Source organism: Xenopus tropicalis, chromosome 9 (genome assembly GCF_000004195.4).
Source record: "Xenopus tropicalis strain Nigerian chromosome 9, UCB_Xtro_10.0, whole genome shotgun sequence".
Classification (NCBI taxonomy): domain Eukaryota; kingdom Metazoa; phylum Chordata; class Amphibia; order Anura; family Pipidae; genus Xenopus; species Xenopus tropicalis.
This window is the reverse complement of record NC_030685.2, coordinates 15,182,297-15,198,200: the sequence shown is the minus strand read 5'-3', so window position 1 is coordinate 15,198,200 and position 15,904 is coordinate 15,182,297. Positions and strand designations below refer to the sequence as shown.

The window sequence follows — 15,904 nt, the reverse complement described above, 5'->3', positions numbered from 1 at the left end:
GCAGCTCTGATTCGGACTTTAAAGAACACTGGGGCACTGAAGGCAATGAGTTTCCAGGCTTATTCCTAAGGGATTCCTTTATTTCTATCCTGTCACGCAGACAGTGGTAACTGCATGGATCATGCTACCGGCTGATAACCCGCTTTCAGCCCTTCAATCAGTATATGTAATAATGCATCACCCTAAAAAAGGGGGTACATTATCCTTTATAATACATGAGTGATACTCAGAGTTCCCTGTATAACTCAGCCTGCAGCCTTGTGCCTTTATATGGGCACAGAACCCCTCAGTGACTGCTAATATCCTTATCATTTACAGTAGGGGGTACATTATCCCTTATAATACATGAGTGATACTCAGAGTTCCCTGTATAACTCAGCCTGCAGCCTTGTGCCTTTATATGGTCACAGAACCCCTCAGTGACTGCTAATATCCTTATCATTTACAGTAGGGGGTACATTATCCCTTATAATACATGAGTGATACTCCGAGTTCCCTGTATAACTCAGCCTGCAGCCTTGTGCCTTTATATGGGCACAGAACCCCTCAGTGACTGCTAATATCCTTATCATTTACAGTAGGGGGTACATTATCCCTTATAATACATGAGTGATACTCCGAGTTCCCTGTATAACTCAGCCTGCAGCCTTGTGCCTTTATATGGGCACAGAACCCCTCAGTGACTGCTAATATCCTTATCATTTACAGTAGGGGGTACATTATCCCTTATAATACATGAGTGATACTCAGAGTTCCCTGTATAACTCAGCCTGCAGCCTTGTGCCTTTATATAACAGAATGCACTGAGTATTAGGAGTCACTGAGGGGTTCTGTGACCATACAAAGGGAGGCATTTATATGGACATATCCCCATACCAGAGACAATTTATCCCCTGATATAAAAGAACAAGTAGAAATCTGCCCGGTATGTTTGCACTAATAACTTGCCACAGTCACGCTGAAAAGGATGATACCAAAATAAACATTTGGGCCCAGATTGGCAGGGAGCAGCGCTAGCACAATAGGGGTCCGGCTGCCCTTATGGCGTATTTAGCTGCTTCCTCCCATACAGACGTCCGGATAAAGCCTGGTCCCAAACAATCCCAGCTGAGCCAAGGGACACACTTAGGAAGGTAAAAGGTTTAGCATAACAACCCCCTTCCGCCCCCCCCCCAAAAAAATCCCTCTTTTTTAAACTGAAATTGTTAAAAAAAATACTTTCTGCTATACACAGAATGTCATTGCTACTGGAATCAATATTGGCTTATTCTTTCCTGTTCCCTGGTTCTGACTCTCAAAACAATGTAGCAGAAGGCAGTTCTCCCCCTGGTATGTTCATCAGCTGTACTTTATTGTTTCCGGAGTCAGAAACAGCAGTGCAGGAAATACAAGCAGCCAGGTGGATTCGCTACTATAGGGGATGTGTAAATCATGTGTTAGGCTGGGAGGTGCAGTTCAGCTGAGGAGGGATAGTAAGACAGTGACTAAGCCCTGTCCTGAAACTGGCGCTGGATGACTTTACGACGGCAGGAAACCGTTCTGACCACATCTTACAGGGTAGCCATTTGCTTTTACAGTGCGGTTTATGAATCACGGCAAGAGGGTACTAAACGTTAGCGTTTAATGGCTGTGCCGAGTGCTACTGTCATCGTAAGGGCGGCCGGCCGGCTTCCGCACACCAACCATTACAGCCCTGCCTGCTCCACGTGCCCTCGGCCCCACAACTAGACACCCTAGGCCCAGAGTGAATGCTGGGTAACTTTAGGATCCCTCTAAAGGCTGCAAAATGCAGCCCCGGGCATATCACTCAGGCAGCACATACATTGGTATTAATGTTAATGTATTAATGTTACTGTATCTGGCACTACAGCCAATCCCAGGGAGAGTGGTTTAGAGAGGGGTGCTTCACCTTTCGATTGGTCATTATTTATTTGTTATAGTTTTTGAATTATCTGCCGCCTTCTTCTAACTCTTTGCAGTTTTTAAATGGGGGTCGCTGACCCCAGCAACGGAAAAAACTATCACTCGGTGAAGCTACAATTTAGAATAGAAACTTTATTTTCTATTCAGTCCCTCTCCTATTCATATACCAGTCTCTCATCCAAACCCCTCCCTGGTTGCTAAGTTAACCTGGACCCTAGTAACCAAATAGCTGCTGGAACGCCAAAATGGAGAGCTCCTGAACTGAAAATGAAACTAAAAAAAACTACAAATAATAAAAATGAAGACCAACTGCAAATTGGCTCAGAATATCACTTTCTACATCATACTAAAAGTTGTCAGCCCCTTTAATAATGGTCAGATGATCACCAAATGAGCGGATATTTCTGTGATAGGCCAATGTGGAACTGGGCAATATGGGCCTCTGAGGGTGAGGCCGAATCAACTAATGTAGGTTGTGCTGACACTTATAGTGAAAGTGGCCCTAGCAGATAAAAGGCTGCACAGCAGGGGAATGTTAGCAATGGCAATTGGCAGCAGAATACATCTACATTTACACACCCGCAGAATGCCATTAGCACGAGGGCACGGGGCAGCTGTCGGAAGCGACTGGATAGAACTCGGCAGGAATGAGAAAGCCGTGCCAGAGAATGTATTCCCTCGGGGCTTATTAGCTGTAATGTGTTGGCAGGTGGGGGGGGGGGAAGGATTACTTGGGGACGTGGATTAAGGTACTAAGGGAAGGAGACCCGGGTAGCAGAGGAACTTGAGATGCTGGGACTTGTAGTTCTTCAGCAGAGATAGCATTTACAGGGCCAGTCTGGAGAGGAGACAATGGCAGCCCCCCCCAGCGCATATCCTGCATCTGGCCAAATGTTTACATCCAGGCCCATTTATCCATCTGTTTAGACAGAATTCCCACGAGAAACACGCGCTGCGCTTATGGAAAGCCATATCCTGTCTGGCTGCACCGTGTCACCTGGGGTCAAGTTTGTCACATGACGCGGCGTATGGCGATGCACACAACCTATCCAAGGCTCCTCTTATTTACACTGCGGGGTGTTGTAAAGATCTCCCAAGGCGACTGATACCATAAATGGCCCTGTGCCCCGATACCATAAATGGCCCTGTGCCCCGATACCATAAATGGCCCTGTGCCCCGATACCATAAATGGCCCTGTGCCCCGATACCATAAATGGCCCTGTGCCCCGATACCATAAATGGCCCTGTGCCCCGATACCATAAATGGCCCTGTGACCCGATACCATAAATGGCCCGAACACCTAAAGGCTGCCAGACATATGTACAGTTATTCCTTCTGCACTACGCCACTGCTTCCTCCAGCTTTATGCACGCCAATGGGGTATGTACTCTACAAACTGGGCAGGCAGGTGAGCCAATGGGGCACAGAGTTACAGGTGAGCCAATGGGGCACAGAGTTACAGGTGAGCCACTGGGTAGTTCTATGTCCGGTAGTGGAACTAAAGGGACAGGAGACTCCACAGCTTAAAAAGGCGAAAATCCTTGAGTGCCCCAAAGTTACACCAAGGGGCATATTTATTATAGTAAGCGGACATCACCGGTGATGCTGCCGATGCCAAGCAATCAGCAATTAGAGTTAGATGGTCACCTAAAAGTTAGAAAACAAAATCAAAGATGTTGGCTTACACAACATAATAAATTTGCCCCCAACTGTCCAAGTCTGAGAGATGCTTTATTCAAATGTTATTCCTTCCAACTGATTGTGTCATGCCTCTCAATTGGCTTAGTCTCCAATGTCAGTGGGGGAGCAACCAGCCGAACAAGCTCATAAATATCACTCACTGTATTAGGGACCACACCTTAGGTTTGCTCGTAGCCTGTACAGAGAGATACCATAACACTATGGCACATAGGGATTCCCCTGTACTAAGCACAATTCAGCAGGAACAGCCCCCTAAGTTTGCCCATAGCCTGTACAGAGAGATACCATAACACTATGGCACATAGGGATTCCCCTGTACTAAGCACAATTCAGGAGGGAATACAGGAGGACATTGCGGCTTTTAAAACTTCTAACAGGAAGATTCAGCGGCCGAGCCAGGGAAACGTTACCATCTGTTATCACAAGTTTGTGCTGATCCAATTTCACTAGATACGGCCATGTAACCGATACCTCCAACGCTGGTGGCAGCGAAGGGGTTAACAACGAAATGCCTATAACGCAAGAGGACACCATGGAAGGGACAGCCAGAAATTCCCTGACTTGGCAGGGTCCCCCCGAGGCAATGGGACTTCTGGTTACATCACTCCGGCAGGCTCGTTGGAGAAATGGACCCAGGGCCTAGGCACCAACCGGATCCCCAATATATACCGGGGCGACCCACATCTAAGCCCCCACCCTTACATTCTGTCTATATTCCAAGCTGACTATCCCTCCCCCTACCCCCCATACTTCTCCTTGAAGGTAAAAAAGCGCCACCGGATCCTCCACATCAGCAGCTTCTCCCTTAACAACTCCTAAAAAGGTAAAAAGGAAAAGTGGGACGATCGCGTCTTGTGAAGTGGAAAGGGAAACAGATTTAGAACAAATGTGTTTTATACATGTCTGTAACCTTCCCCGGCGCCGACATCAAACGTCAGGAGGGAACCAGAAGCGCTCCTACCTCCCACTCGCTGCAACCGCCACTGGCGCATTGGGACACCACCAACGCAGGGTTCTAACACGGATATATTCCCATTCCCTAACACATAGGTATATGGTGCCAAACCAGCATTTATCATGGGACCTCCTGGGCCCAACCCCTGAGGGGTCTGATTCACATCAGTCGCTTCCCAAATCTGCCCAACCTATACCTGTGATCTACCCAAACGCCATCCACTTGCCTCTAAGCCCAATTCCACTGGTTCTTATCTTTCACCTCCTACCCCAGACTGCCCCATAAGCTTCTCAGCTTCTCTATCCTTCTCTAGATGTCTCAAGTGTCTCTTCCTCCATCTGCTCCTTCCCTGAAAAGTCCTCCCTCTGAAAATGTTCCACCTCCACTGCAACCACCGCTGTCCTGCATCCCTACAGCCAGATCACTGGGGGTCAAAATATCAGTTCTACAGTGGAACAGCCCAAGATGGAGCAGGTTACTAATGAGACCTACAGCAGTCATTGTGGAACTTCTTTGGTTGAAGTCCCCCCTAGAAGGTCCTTAGCTCATAACAAGGTTACAGATATAGGGAAACATAGGACCCCTCATAGTCACCCAAATCTAACCCTAACAGACTATCAAGTTTTTGGGATTATCTAGTAACAAAATTGGCCAGTTTCTCGAATTCTCACCCTAGTTTTGAGGACCACTGGCTTATTGGGTTCACTCTAGAACAATGATTGACTTTTCTATTCGAAGGGTCATTTGGAGGGCCTGAGCACATAACAAGGTTCGAGATACAGGAGCATATCACAATATAAATCATACTTTCGAGAATATCTTTTCACATAAAATCTCACCCTAAATGACCTACAAGTTGGGCCTTCGGGTGTATCTACAAAAGCAAAGCTGCTCCAAGCCTCCCCACCACAGTCTGGGAATAACTGCTTTAGATATATTCTATTCTTTATGAAAGCTGAGGAAATGGGCTTCATCATATAGAGTGGTGACTCCCAAATAGCTATCTTTTGGGGGGCCCAGTCTGAAGACGAGTTAGGGTAAGCACTGCAGAAGCAGTCTATTTGTCTTTCTAACCCAGTCTGAAGGGCAGTTATGGGTGAAACATATATTTGTAGCTCTAGTTATTACTGGATCTGGCTGATAAAGCTCTGCTTCTATATATCTGTAACCTTGTTATGGGCTAAGGGGGCCCAGCCTGAAGGCCAGTTAGGGGGGGATTTGGGGTGAGTGCTTATTTGTGCCCTGGGTACCCCTGGAACTATAGCAGGGTGACTGTTACCCCAATGTTTCTATATATCTGTAACCTTGTTATGGGCTAAGGGGGCCCAGCCTGAAGGCCAGTTAGGGGGGGATTTGGGGTGAGTGCTTATTTGTGCCCTGGGTACCCCTGGAACTATAGCAGGGTGACTGTTACCCCAATGTTTCTATATATCTGTAACCTTGTTATGGGCTAAGGGGGCCCAGCCTGAAGGCCAGTTAGGGGGGGGATTTGGGGTGAGTGCTTATTTGTGCCCTGGGTACCCCTGGAACTATAGCGGGGTGACTGTTACCCCAATGTTTCTATATATCTGTAACCTTGTTGTGGACTAAGTGGAGCCTGAACTGAAAATATATTTGAAAATGAAGGTATAGAGTTGCACCCAAATGGGCTCTGTAACACGGCACCAAGCTTTGGCACCGAGCTTTATGCCAGTGGGTAGATTCCATCTTGATCAGTTAATCCCAAAGCAATTTATCAGCATCTCTAATTTAGAAATGTGAATTAGTGAGATTATTGCTGCATATAAACAGGGATTCACTGGAGAAGCACAGGCAGCACACACCCAACTAAGCCTTCATGTCACCCTCTCTGTCAGCAGTTCCGAAAGCGCGTCTGGTGCGGACTAACAATACACAGGGCCTGAATGTGTATCCTCCAACACAATGCAAGGAAACAGCTTTACGGGGGCCCCACAGTTCCAAATGATCAAAAGACTTGCACCCGGATTCCACTGGGCAGAGCACATCGAGGTGTACTGGATATACAAGGACATTATTCTCAACATTATCCCTTATAATACATGAGTGATACTCAGAGTTCCCTGTATAACTCAGCCTGCAGCCTTGTGCCTTTATATGGGCACAGAACCCCTCAGTGACTGCTAATATCCTTATCATTTACAGTAGGGGGTACATTATCCCTTATAATACATGAGTGATACTCAGAGTTCCCTGTATAACTCAGCCTGCAGCCTTGTGCCTTTATATGGGCACAGAACCCCTCAGTGACTGCTAATATCCTTATCATTTACAGTAGGGGGTACATTATCCCTTATAATACATGAGTGATACTCAGAGTTCCCTGTATAACTCAGCCTGCAGCCTTGTGCCTTTATATGGGCACAGAACCCCTCAGTGACTGCTAATATCCTTATCATTTACAGTAGGGGGTACATTATCCCTTATAATACATGAGTGATACTCAGAGTTCCCTGTATAACTCAGCCTGCAGCCTTGTGCCTTTATATGGGCACAGAACCCCTCAGTGACTGCTAATATCCTTATCATTTACAGTAGGGGGTACATTATCCCTTATAATACATGAGTGATACTCAGAGTTGCCTGACCTATATAAGTCAGTCTGCAGATCAGAGAAGTCAATTTGCTCTGCTTTATAGATAGGAAAGAAATGACTTTCCCTTTAGAGAAGGCTAATAAAATACCCTTGTGCTTGTGCATATCAGCAAATCAATAGCCTTCATTATGCTCCTCCTAGGACACTATTGAGTGCACTGGCACTTGCAGTTACTTTGCAGGATTGTGGGCGATAGTGTGAACATCACAAAGGGCAAGTTAACCTCTAGAAGTGAAATAATGGCTTATTTACTATGTATGCGGAATGCACGTCCAGCAGTCAATCAACGCCCTGCTGGAAGGTGTCTCTCGGCTGATTGTAACAGTACTTGTGCACACCGTCCCAGATAAGATAAGGGCCCTTCTGAATAGGAAAAAAGGGTGGGAACTAATCTCAATCAATTAACTGCTTAAGATCTTGCCTTTCATTATTGGCTTCCCTAAAAAACAGGAGAGATCCCGTGCCGGGATTATAACTGCTCCATCCAGCAGTGAGCTTGGCTTCCAATTACAAAGAAAGGGCATGAAACGGATATTATAGGCATTAGCTCCAACCCTTTTAATCTTTAATGGTTAGTTGCCCTTTAAATAAAATGAATGCTCGTCTGACATATAGATTGTAAGCTCTACGGGGCAGGGACCTCCATCCTCTTGTGTCTGACTCTTAACTTATTGCAACTGTATCTTGTATTTATTTGTATTTATTGTTATACTTTGTATTTATCTATTACCTTAATAACCCCCTGTTTGTATTAATGTATTCTACTGTACAGCGCTGGGTACATAAGTAGCACTTTATAAATAAAAAAATACATACAAATGGTTGGGCAGATCAAGTTTGCAATTGTTTTCAATTAACTTCATTTGGAAAGCTGCTAAGAACTCAATTTGCTTTCACTAGGCAAAAACATTTTTTTTTAATGGTTAAGTTCCCCTTTAACATAGAGAGGCCAGGGTGAGCCCCACAATGACACTGCTGTTTATGGGTAAAGATCCTTCTCGTTCGGTACAATGGGGGCTGCACAAATAGAAAACAAAGAGCACGGACTGACCTTTAGCGACTGTCAGTTGTATGGGGAGGACTGAAAGGCACCCTTGTAGCCGGCAGTTTATACCGACACCATCAGCAAATGACCATAATAAAAGGTCATGGGTGGGGGTTAAGCTCCAATCACTTCAAAAATATTTAGTACGTGCTGCCACAATACAGTCTGCACAACAACATTTGATTGGCCTGCTATGTGCCTAAGCACCTTACTGACTTCTAAGGACTCCTCCCACTGCTTTCTAGGAAAGAAACATGGCTGCCTCCGCTGCTCTGCTTTTGAAAGGAGGTACAAGCTGGCAAATGGCAAAGAGAGGCAGGGCCAAGGGCCAATTTGAAAGAAACTATTGTACGTTCAATGACCAATACCACCAAACACAAGTTTATATACACTTTATATACATACTTTTTAATCCTAAATTACAATTATGCACAGTGTTACCATCCACTCATATAAGTTATAGAGCCATAAATGACTGTTTATGACCAGTGACTATAACTATTCTACATGTATAACCAGTTATGTGCTTTGCAGATGGGGCCCTAGAGCCTAACAGGACCCCACTGACCCCTCTTTCAAGGCAAATATTATATATGGGGGAGGGCAGCAGGAACTCAATAAGCTTAGGCTGCTCTGGAAAGAAGGAAAGCGGTTACTGAGTTCATCCAGGTCCCACGGGGGCTGTATCTTCCCTTGTGCTTCTGCTGTTTATCAATCTGACACCTGGGCCACTAATGGTTAAAATAGGATGTACTGCCCGTATATACATGTGGGGTAACGAGCAGCTCCGTGACCATATAAAGGCACAAGGGCACAGGGCTTGTCTTAGGCAAACTTTATTTTGAAGTGACTTCTTATATCTTCACAATCAGATCCAGAACCCCTCAATGACTTCTAATATCCTTATCATTTACAGTAGGGGGTACATTATCCCTTATAATACATGAGTGATACTCAGAGTTCCCTGTATAACTCAGCCTGCAGCCTTGTGCCTTTATATGGGCACAGAACCCCTCAGTAACTGCTAATATCCTTATCATTTACAGTAGGGGGTACATTATTCACAGTATACTTTACGATATATATACAGTGGTGTGAAAAACTATTTGCCCCCTTCCTGATTTCTTATTCTTTTGCATGTTTGTCACACTTAAATGTTTCTGCTCATCAAAAACCGCTAACTATTAGTCAAAGATAACATAATTGAACACAAAATGCAGTTTTTAAATGAAGGTTTACGTTATTAAGGGAGAAAAAAAACTCCAAATCTACATGGCCCTGTGTGAAAAAGTGATTGCCCCCCTTGTTAAAAAATAACTTAACTGTGGTTTATCAATTTCAATTTTCAATTTCAATATCAATTTCTGTAGTCACCCCCAGGCCTGATTACTGCCACACCTGTTTCAATCAAGAAATCACTTAAATAGGAGCTACCTGACACAGAGAAGTAGACCAAAAGCACCTCAAAAGCTAGACATCATGCCAAGATCCAAAGAAATTCAGGAACAAATGAGAACAAAAGTAATTGAGATCTATCAGTCTGGTAAAGGTTATAAAGCCATTTCTAAAGCTTTGGGACTCCAGCGAACCACAGTGAGAGCCATTATCCACAAATGGCAAAAACATGGAACAGTGGGGAACCTTCCCAGGAGTGGCCGGCCGACCAAAATTACCCCAAGAGCGCAGAGACAACTCATCCGAGAGGCCACAAAAGACCCCAGGACAACATCTAAAGAACTGCAGGCCTCACTTGCCTCAATTAAGGTCAGTGTTCACGACTCCACCATAAGAAAGAGACTGGGCAAAAACGGCCTGATGCGCAAACCACTTTTAAGCAAAAAGAACATTATGGCTCGTCTCAATTTTGCTAAAAAACATCTCAATGATTGCCAAGATCAATATCTTGTGGACCGACGAGACAAAAGTTGAACTTTTTGGAAGGTGCGTGTCCCATTACATCTGGCGTAAAAGTAACACAGCATTTCAGAAAAAGAACATCATACCAACAGTAAAATATGGTGGTGGTAGTGTGATGGTCTGGGGTTGTTTTGCTGCTTCAGGACCTGGAAGGCTTGCTGTGATTGATGGAACCATGAATTCTACTGTCTACCAAAAAATCCTGAAGGAGAATGTCTGGCCATCTGTTCATCAACTCAAGCTGAAGCGATCTTGGGTGCTGCAGCAGGACAATGACCCAAAACACACCAGCAAACCCACCTCTGAATGGCTGAAGAAAAACAAAATGAAGACTTTGGAGTGGCCTAGTCAAAGTCCTGACCTGAATCCTATTGAGATGTTGTGGCATGACCTTAAAAAGGCGGTTCATGCTAGAAAACCCTCAAATAAAGCTGAATTACAACAATTCTGCAAAGATGAGTGGGCCAAAATTCCTCCAGAACGCTGTAAAAGACTCATTGCAAGTTATCGCAAACGCTTGATTGCAGTTATTGCTGCTAAGGGTGGCCCAACCAGTTATTAGGTTCAGGGGGCAATTACTTTTTCACACAGGGCCATGTAGGTTTGGATTTTTTTTCTCCCTAAATAATAAAAACCCTCATTTAAAAACTGCATTTTGTGTTTACTTGTGTTATCTTTGACTAATAGTTAAATGTGTTTGATGATCAGAAACATTTTGTGTGACAAACATGCAAAAAAATAAGAAATCAGGAAGGGGGCAAATAGTTTTTCACACCACTGTATATATAATTTCTATGGAAGGTTTCTAGGATATGTTGGGGTATGGAGTGCACACATTACAGGCCCTCCCAAGCATTTGCAAGACATGAGGATAGGCAGAATATACTTGTAGAGACCTGAAATTTCACGCAGAAACTGCCCGGGGGTTTAGCTGTCAGTCTGGACAAGGTGATAAAGCACAAGTGAGAAATATCCATTTACTTCACTTAAGGCAAAAGAACATAAAAAAAGGGGCCCCTTCCATGTACAGAGCAGCGGAGTTGCCACAGGCAACAGCAGCAGAAAATACACGGCAGGAAATGCCCCGGCGAGGGCAAAATTAAGGGACCACATAAGAGGCACAAAGGGGAAATAGTTCTTTAATGAAGTGGCCACAGGTTATGCCCTGCCTCGTGCCCAGGAAATAGATACACAGACCAATGTCATTAAAGGCAAACTATACCATTGCGTTCTTTTTTTTATAAAATGTAATATGCATATATCTATTGCACAGGGCATCAGTGTGGCACCCTACTCAGTCCAGTTAGGTCCCAAGCTGGCAGCTATCGGACCAGCATTAACCTACTCGGTGCGACTAGCAACTCCCTGCACAAGCGGCCGTGTTTAGGAATCCTCCAAGCACCCAGGCAATCAACGTGGCAGCCTCCACTCTTGAGTGAGACCCCCCAAGGACAGAAGGCTGCCCATGTACCACCCCACATTCATCCCTCTGTGTGCAAAGGGGTATAAAAGTAAACGTATGCCCACTGATCTCCTCCTGTGGTTGCTATAATGCTGAGACTGGGGGCGCCAGCGAGTTTATAGATAACCCCGTGTCCAACGCACAATATATACAAAGGCAACCCAGGCTGCTCAGTGCATTCGGGACACTCCGTACCCAAGGCTGCCCACTGTTTACATCTGTTTATCACTTGCCCAGTACGGCCAAAAAGGAAATGGGATGGCACCAGTTACCCTCTGGGAAGCCACCCACAGGCAATAAACACTAGCCCTCCCCGTCCCGTCCGCTCAAGGCCAGACCCATCATTGCTGTTTATTGGGCAGTAGAAAGCAACACAAACAAACATGACAGCTGCTCTGGGAAGCCTCGGGGTAAAGAGGCATACAATGAGGGGTTAGGGTGGAGCAGAAACTACACAGGTTTGGGGGGAGGAGTACAAGGGGTAGGCGGTGGGTCACTACCAGGTGATCAGGGAGTGAGAGTGTATTTCACAGCAAAGGGGAAAAAAACATATCAGGGCGAGGTGCGAGACTACTGACAGGCTGCAATTATCTGGCAGGGTCAGGGGGGAACGGCACGTATGTGCACAGTCAGGTGGGAACCGCAACGGGGGGTAAAGGCAAAACACTGAGCACTGGGGTGAAAGGCTGGAATGGACGGGCTTTGGGGTGCACAGCTGGGCCTGGCTGTTAGTGGAGCTCAGCTGGGGTGCAGAGATGCTATAGCAGAACAGTGTATGGATAGAACCTGGGATGCAAATAATGAAGCGGGGATAGAAGGGTTAATAAGGAAGGGTAAATCTGGGGGGGGGGGGGGCTATAGAACAGGAGGCTGGGAGACAAGTAGGGAAACAGGGAAATGGGGTCAGTGAGCGCCTGGATATAACATCGCTTAAAATGGAATATGAGCTGGGGGAGTACTGGGGGGCACTGGGGGAGTACTGGGGGGCACTGGAACCCACAGCCTGGAGGGCAGCACTCAGCTAAGTTCCCAAGGACTGTGGTACCTAAGCAGTAGCTTGTGTAGCGGCACACACTGGCGGTACCCCGACACCATAGGGAAAGTGGTACCACGGTACTTGTATGGCAAGGTCAGGGGGCAAACATCTGGGAGAGTCACTGGCAGAGGGATAGGGGGAGTAGCGCTGCCACTCGTGCTACCGTGGGGGGGACAGGGGTACAGCGGGTTACACACACTGGGCATGGGGGAGACCACAGTCCCACAGAGGATGAACAGCTTCCATTCCCATAATTACTGGGGTCTCTGCCAGGACTTGCGACGATCAGAGTGGGGTGCACAGAGAATGACCCCCAGCACTGTGGGCCCTGGGTACACTGCAAATGGAGGCAATTGTGGGGCACCCCTATCCATAGAGTTTAACAAAGAGGTGGCCAGCAGGGAGGCACAAGGAATGAGCAACAGCAGGGTGCACAGGGAAGGGGCCCCTAAACTGAACAGTAAACTAATGCCTACACTGTGGGGTTCAGGCACTGGGGGGGGGGGGGCAGCAGGGAGCACAAGGAAGGGGCCCCTAAACTGAACAGTAAACAAATGCCTACACTGTGGGGTTCAGGCACTGGGGGGGGGCAGCAGGGTGCACAGGGAAGGGGCCCCTAAACTGAACAGTAAACTAATGCCTACACTGTGGGGTTCAGGCACTGAGGGGGGGGGGGCAGCAGGGAGCACAGGGAAGGGGCCCCAAAACTGAACAGTAAACTAATGCCTACACTGTGGGGTTCAGGCACTGGGGGGGGGGGGGGGGGCAGCAGGGAGCACAGGGAAGGGGCCCCAAAACTGAACAGTAAACTAATGCCTACACTGTGGGGTTCAGGCACTGAGGGGGGGGGCAGCAGGGAGCACAGGGAAGGGGCCCCAAAACTGAACAGTAAACTAATGCCTACACTGTGGGGTTCAGGCACTGGGGGGGGGGCAGCAGGGAGCACAGGGAAGGGGCCCCAAAACTGAACAGTAAACTAATGCCTACACTGTGGGGTTCAGGCACTGAGGGGGGGGCAGTAGAGAGGCAGAGTAATGAGCACAGGAAGCAATAGTGGGGGGCCCTAGTACTGGGGGGGCCATTATGAAAAGCCGACTGAGCTGATCGGGAGATTCTATCCAAGCAGGGGGGGGGGGGGAGCTGAGTAATGGGGGGGGGGCGCTGAGTAAGGGGGGGCTGAGTAACGGGGGGGGGCGCTGAGAAAGGGGGGGCTGAGTAACGGGGGGGGGCTCTGAGTAAGGGGGGGGCGCTGAGTAAGGGGGGGCTGAGTAACGGGGGGGGCGCTGAGAAAGGGGGGGCTGAGTAACGGGGGGGGGGGCTCTGAGTAAGGGGGGGGCGCTGAGTAAGGGGGGGGGCGCTGAGTAAGGGGGGGGCGCTGAGTAAGGGGGGGGGGCGCTGAGTAAGGGGGGGCTGAGTAACGGGGGGGGGGGGCTGAGTAACGGGGGGGGCTCTGAGTAAGGGGGGGGGCGCTGAGTAAGGGGGGGGCGCTGAGTAAGGGGGGGGGCGCTGAGTAAGGGGGGGCTGAGTAACGGGGGGGGGGCTGAGTAACGGGGGGGGCTCTGAGTAAGGGGGGGGCGCTGAGTAAGGGGGGGGCGCTGAGTAAGGGGGGGGCGCTGAGTAAGGGGGGGGGCGCTGAGTAAGGGGGGGGCGCTGAGTAAGGGGGGGGGGCGCTGAGTAACGGGGGGGGGGGGCTGAGTAACGGGGGGGGGCTCTGAGTAAGGGGGGGGGCTGAGTAAGGGGGGGGGCGCTGAGTAAGGGGGGGGGCGCTGAGTAAGGGGGGGCCCCTGCAGGGGAGCGGCACACACAGGTGCCCAGTGAGGCGGGGGTGGGGGCCAGAGGGCGGGGGGGGGCACCTTACCTGGTTGAGGTCCTCGTCGGACAGGAGGTGCGATTCCCGGGGCTTGAAGCAGTTCTGACATTTGCTCTTATTGAAGATATTGGCCTGGAACTTCTTGCACGGATTCTCCTTGGCGGACATGGTGCCTGCAGGCGGGGGGGGGGGGGGGCGCCAGCCGGAGAGGAGATTAGGGTTCCCGGGGGGGCAGCTCACCTTCCCCCATCACTCGGTGCCACATCCCTGGGGAGGGATTCTGCTTTCGGTACCGTTGCGCCTCGGCTCTCCCTGCAGCTTTCCGTGGCCGTTTCCGCCGCTGGCAGCGCAACTACTGAGACATTGTAACAAGCCCGGCGAGAAGCGCTGGGCGGAGCCAGCTCTGGCGAGACTGACAGCCGGCGCAGCCAATCAGAGAGCAGAGATCCATCCCCCAATCTATCATCAAGCAGGAAAACAAAAGAAAGCCAAGAGCCTGGGAATGAGCAAGTTCGGTTGCCGGCCGGAGGGCGGGACTAGAACGGTACAGATGGGTTGGCCTGCAGCATTCCCAAGGGATCCTGTGACAGCTGCTGGGGAGGAGCTAATTCTCTCTCTGGGGCGGAGCTAATAATGTATAGCGATGTGCTAATACTCTCTCCTGTAAATATGTACAGTTATGTGCTTATTCTCTATCCCTACTGTTAGTATATACAGTTATGTGCTTATTCTCTATCTCTACTGTTAGTATATACAGTAATGTGCTTATTCTCTATCTCTACTGTTAGTATATACAGTTATGTGCTTATTCTCTATCCCTACTGTTAGTATATACAGTTATGTGCTTATTCTCTATCCCTACTGTTAGTATATACAGTTATGTGCTTATTCTCTATCTCTACTGTTAGTATATACAGTAATGTGCTTATTCTCTATCCCTACTGTTAGTATATACAGTAATGTGCTTATTCTCTATCTCTACTGTTAGTATATACAGTTATGTGCTTATTCTCTATCCCTACTGTTAGTATATACAGTTATGTGCTTATTCTCTATCCCTACTGTTAGTATATACAGTTATGTGCTTATTCTCTATCCCTACTGTTAGTATATACAGTTATGTGCTTATTCTCTATCCCTACTGTTAGTATATACAGTTATGTGCTTATTCTCTATCCCTACTGTTAGTATATACAGTTATGTGCTTATTCTCTATCTCTACTGTTAGTATATACAGTAATGTGCTTATTCTCTATCTCTACTGTTAGTATATACAGTTATGTGCTTATTCTCTATCCCTACTGTTAGTATATACAGTTATGTGCTTATTCTCTATCCCTACTGTTAGTATATACAGTTATGTGCTTATTCTCTATCTCTACTGTTAGTATATACAGTAATGTGCTTATTCTCTATCCCTACTGTTAGTATATACAGTA

At 47.6% G+C, this 15,904-nt stretch overlaps 1 protein-coding gene across 5 annotated transcripts in view; it reads right to left on the bottom strand.

The window, feature by feature from the left end:
• The window catches only part of mprip (myosin phosphatase Rho interacting protein), a 91,355-nt gene extending 76,457 nt beyond the window's left edge, over window positions 1-14,898 (bottom strand). For all 5 annotated transcript variants that reach the window (XM_031892805.1, XM_012970849.3, XM_002935836.4 and 2 more), the window contains exon 1: window positions 14,514-14,898. In XM_031892805.1, the coding sequence (XP_031748665.1) occupies window positions 14,514-14,633 (120 nt within the window). In that variant the 5' untranslated portion in view covers window positions 14,634-14,898. The remainder of the gene's footprint in view (window positions 1-14,513) is intronic.
• Between the last annotated feature and the right edge of the window lie 1,006 nt (window positions 14,899-15,904).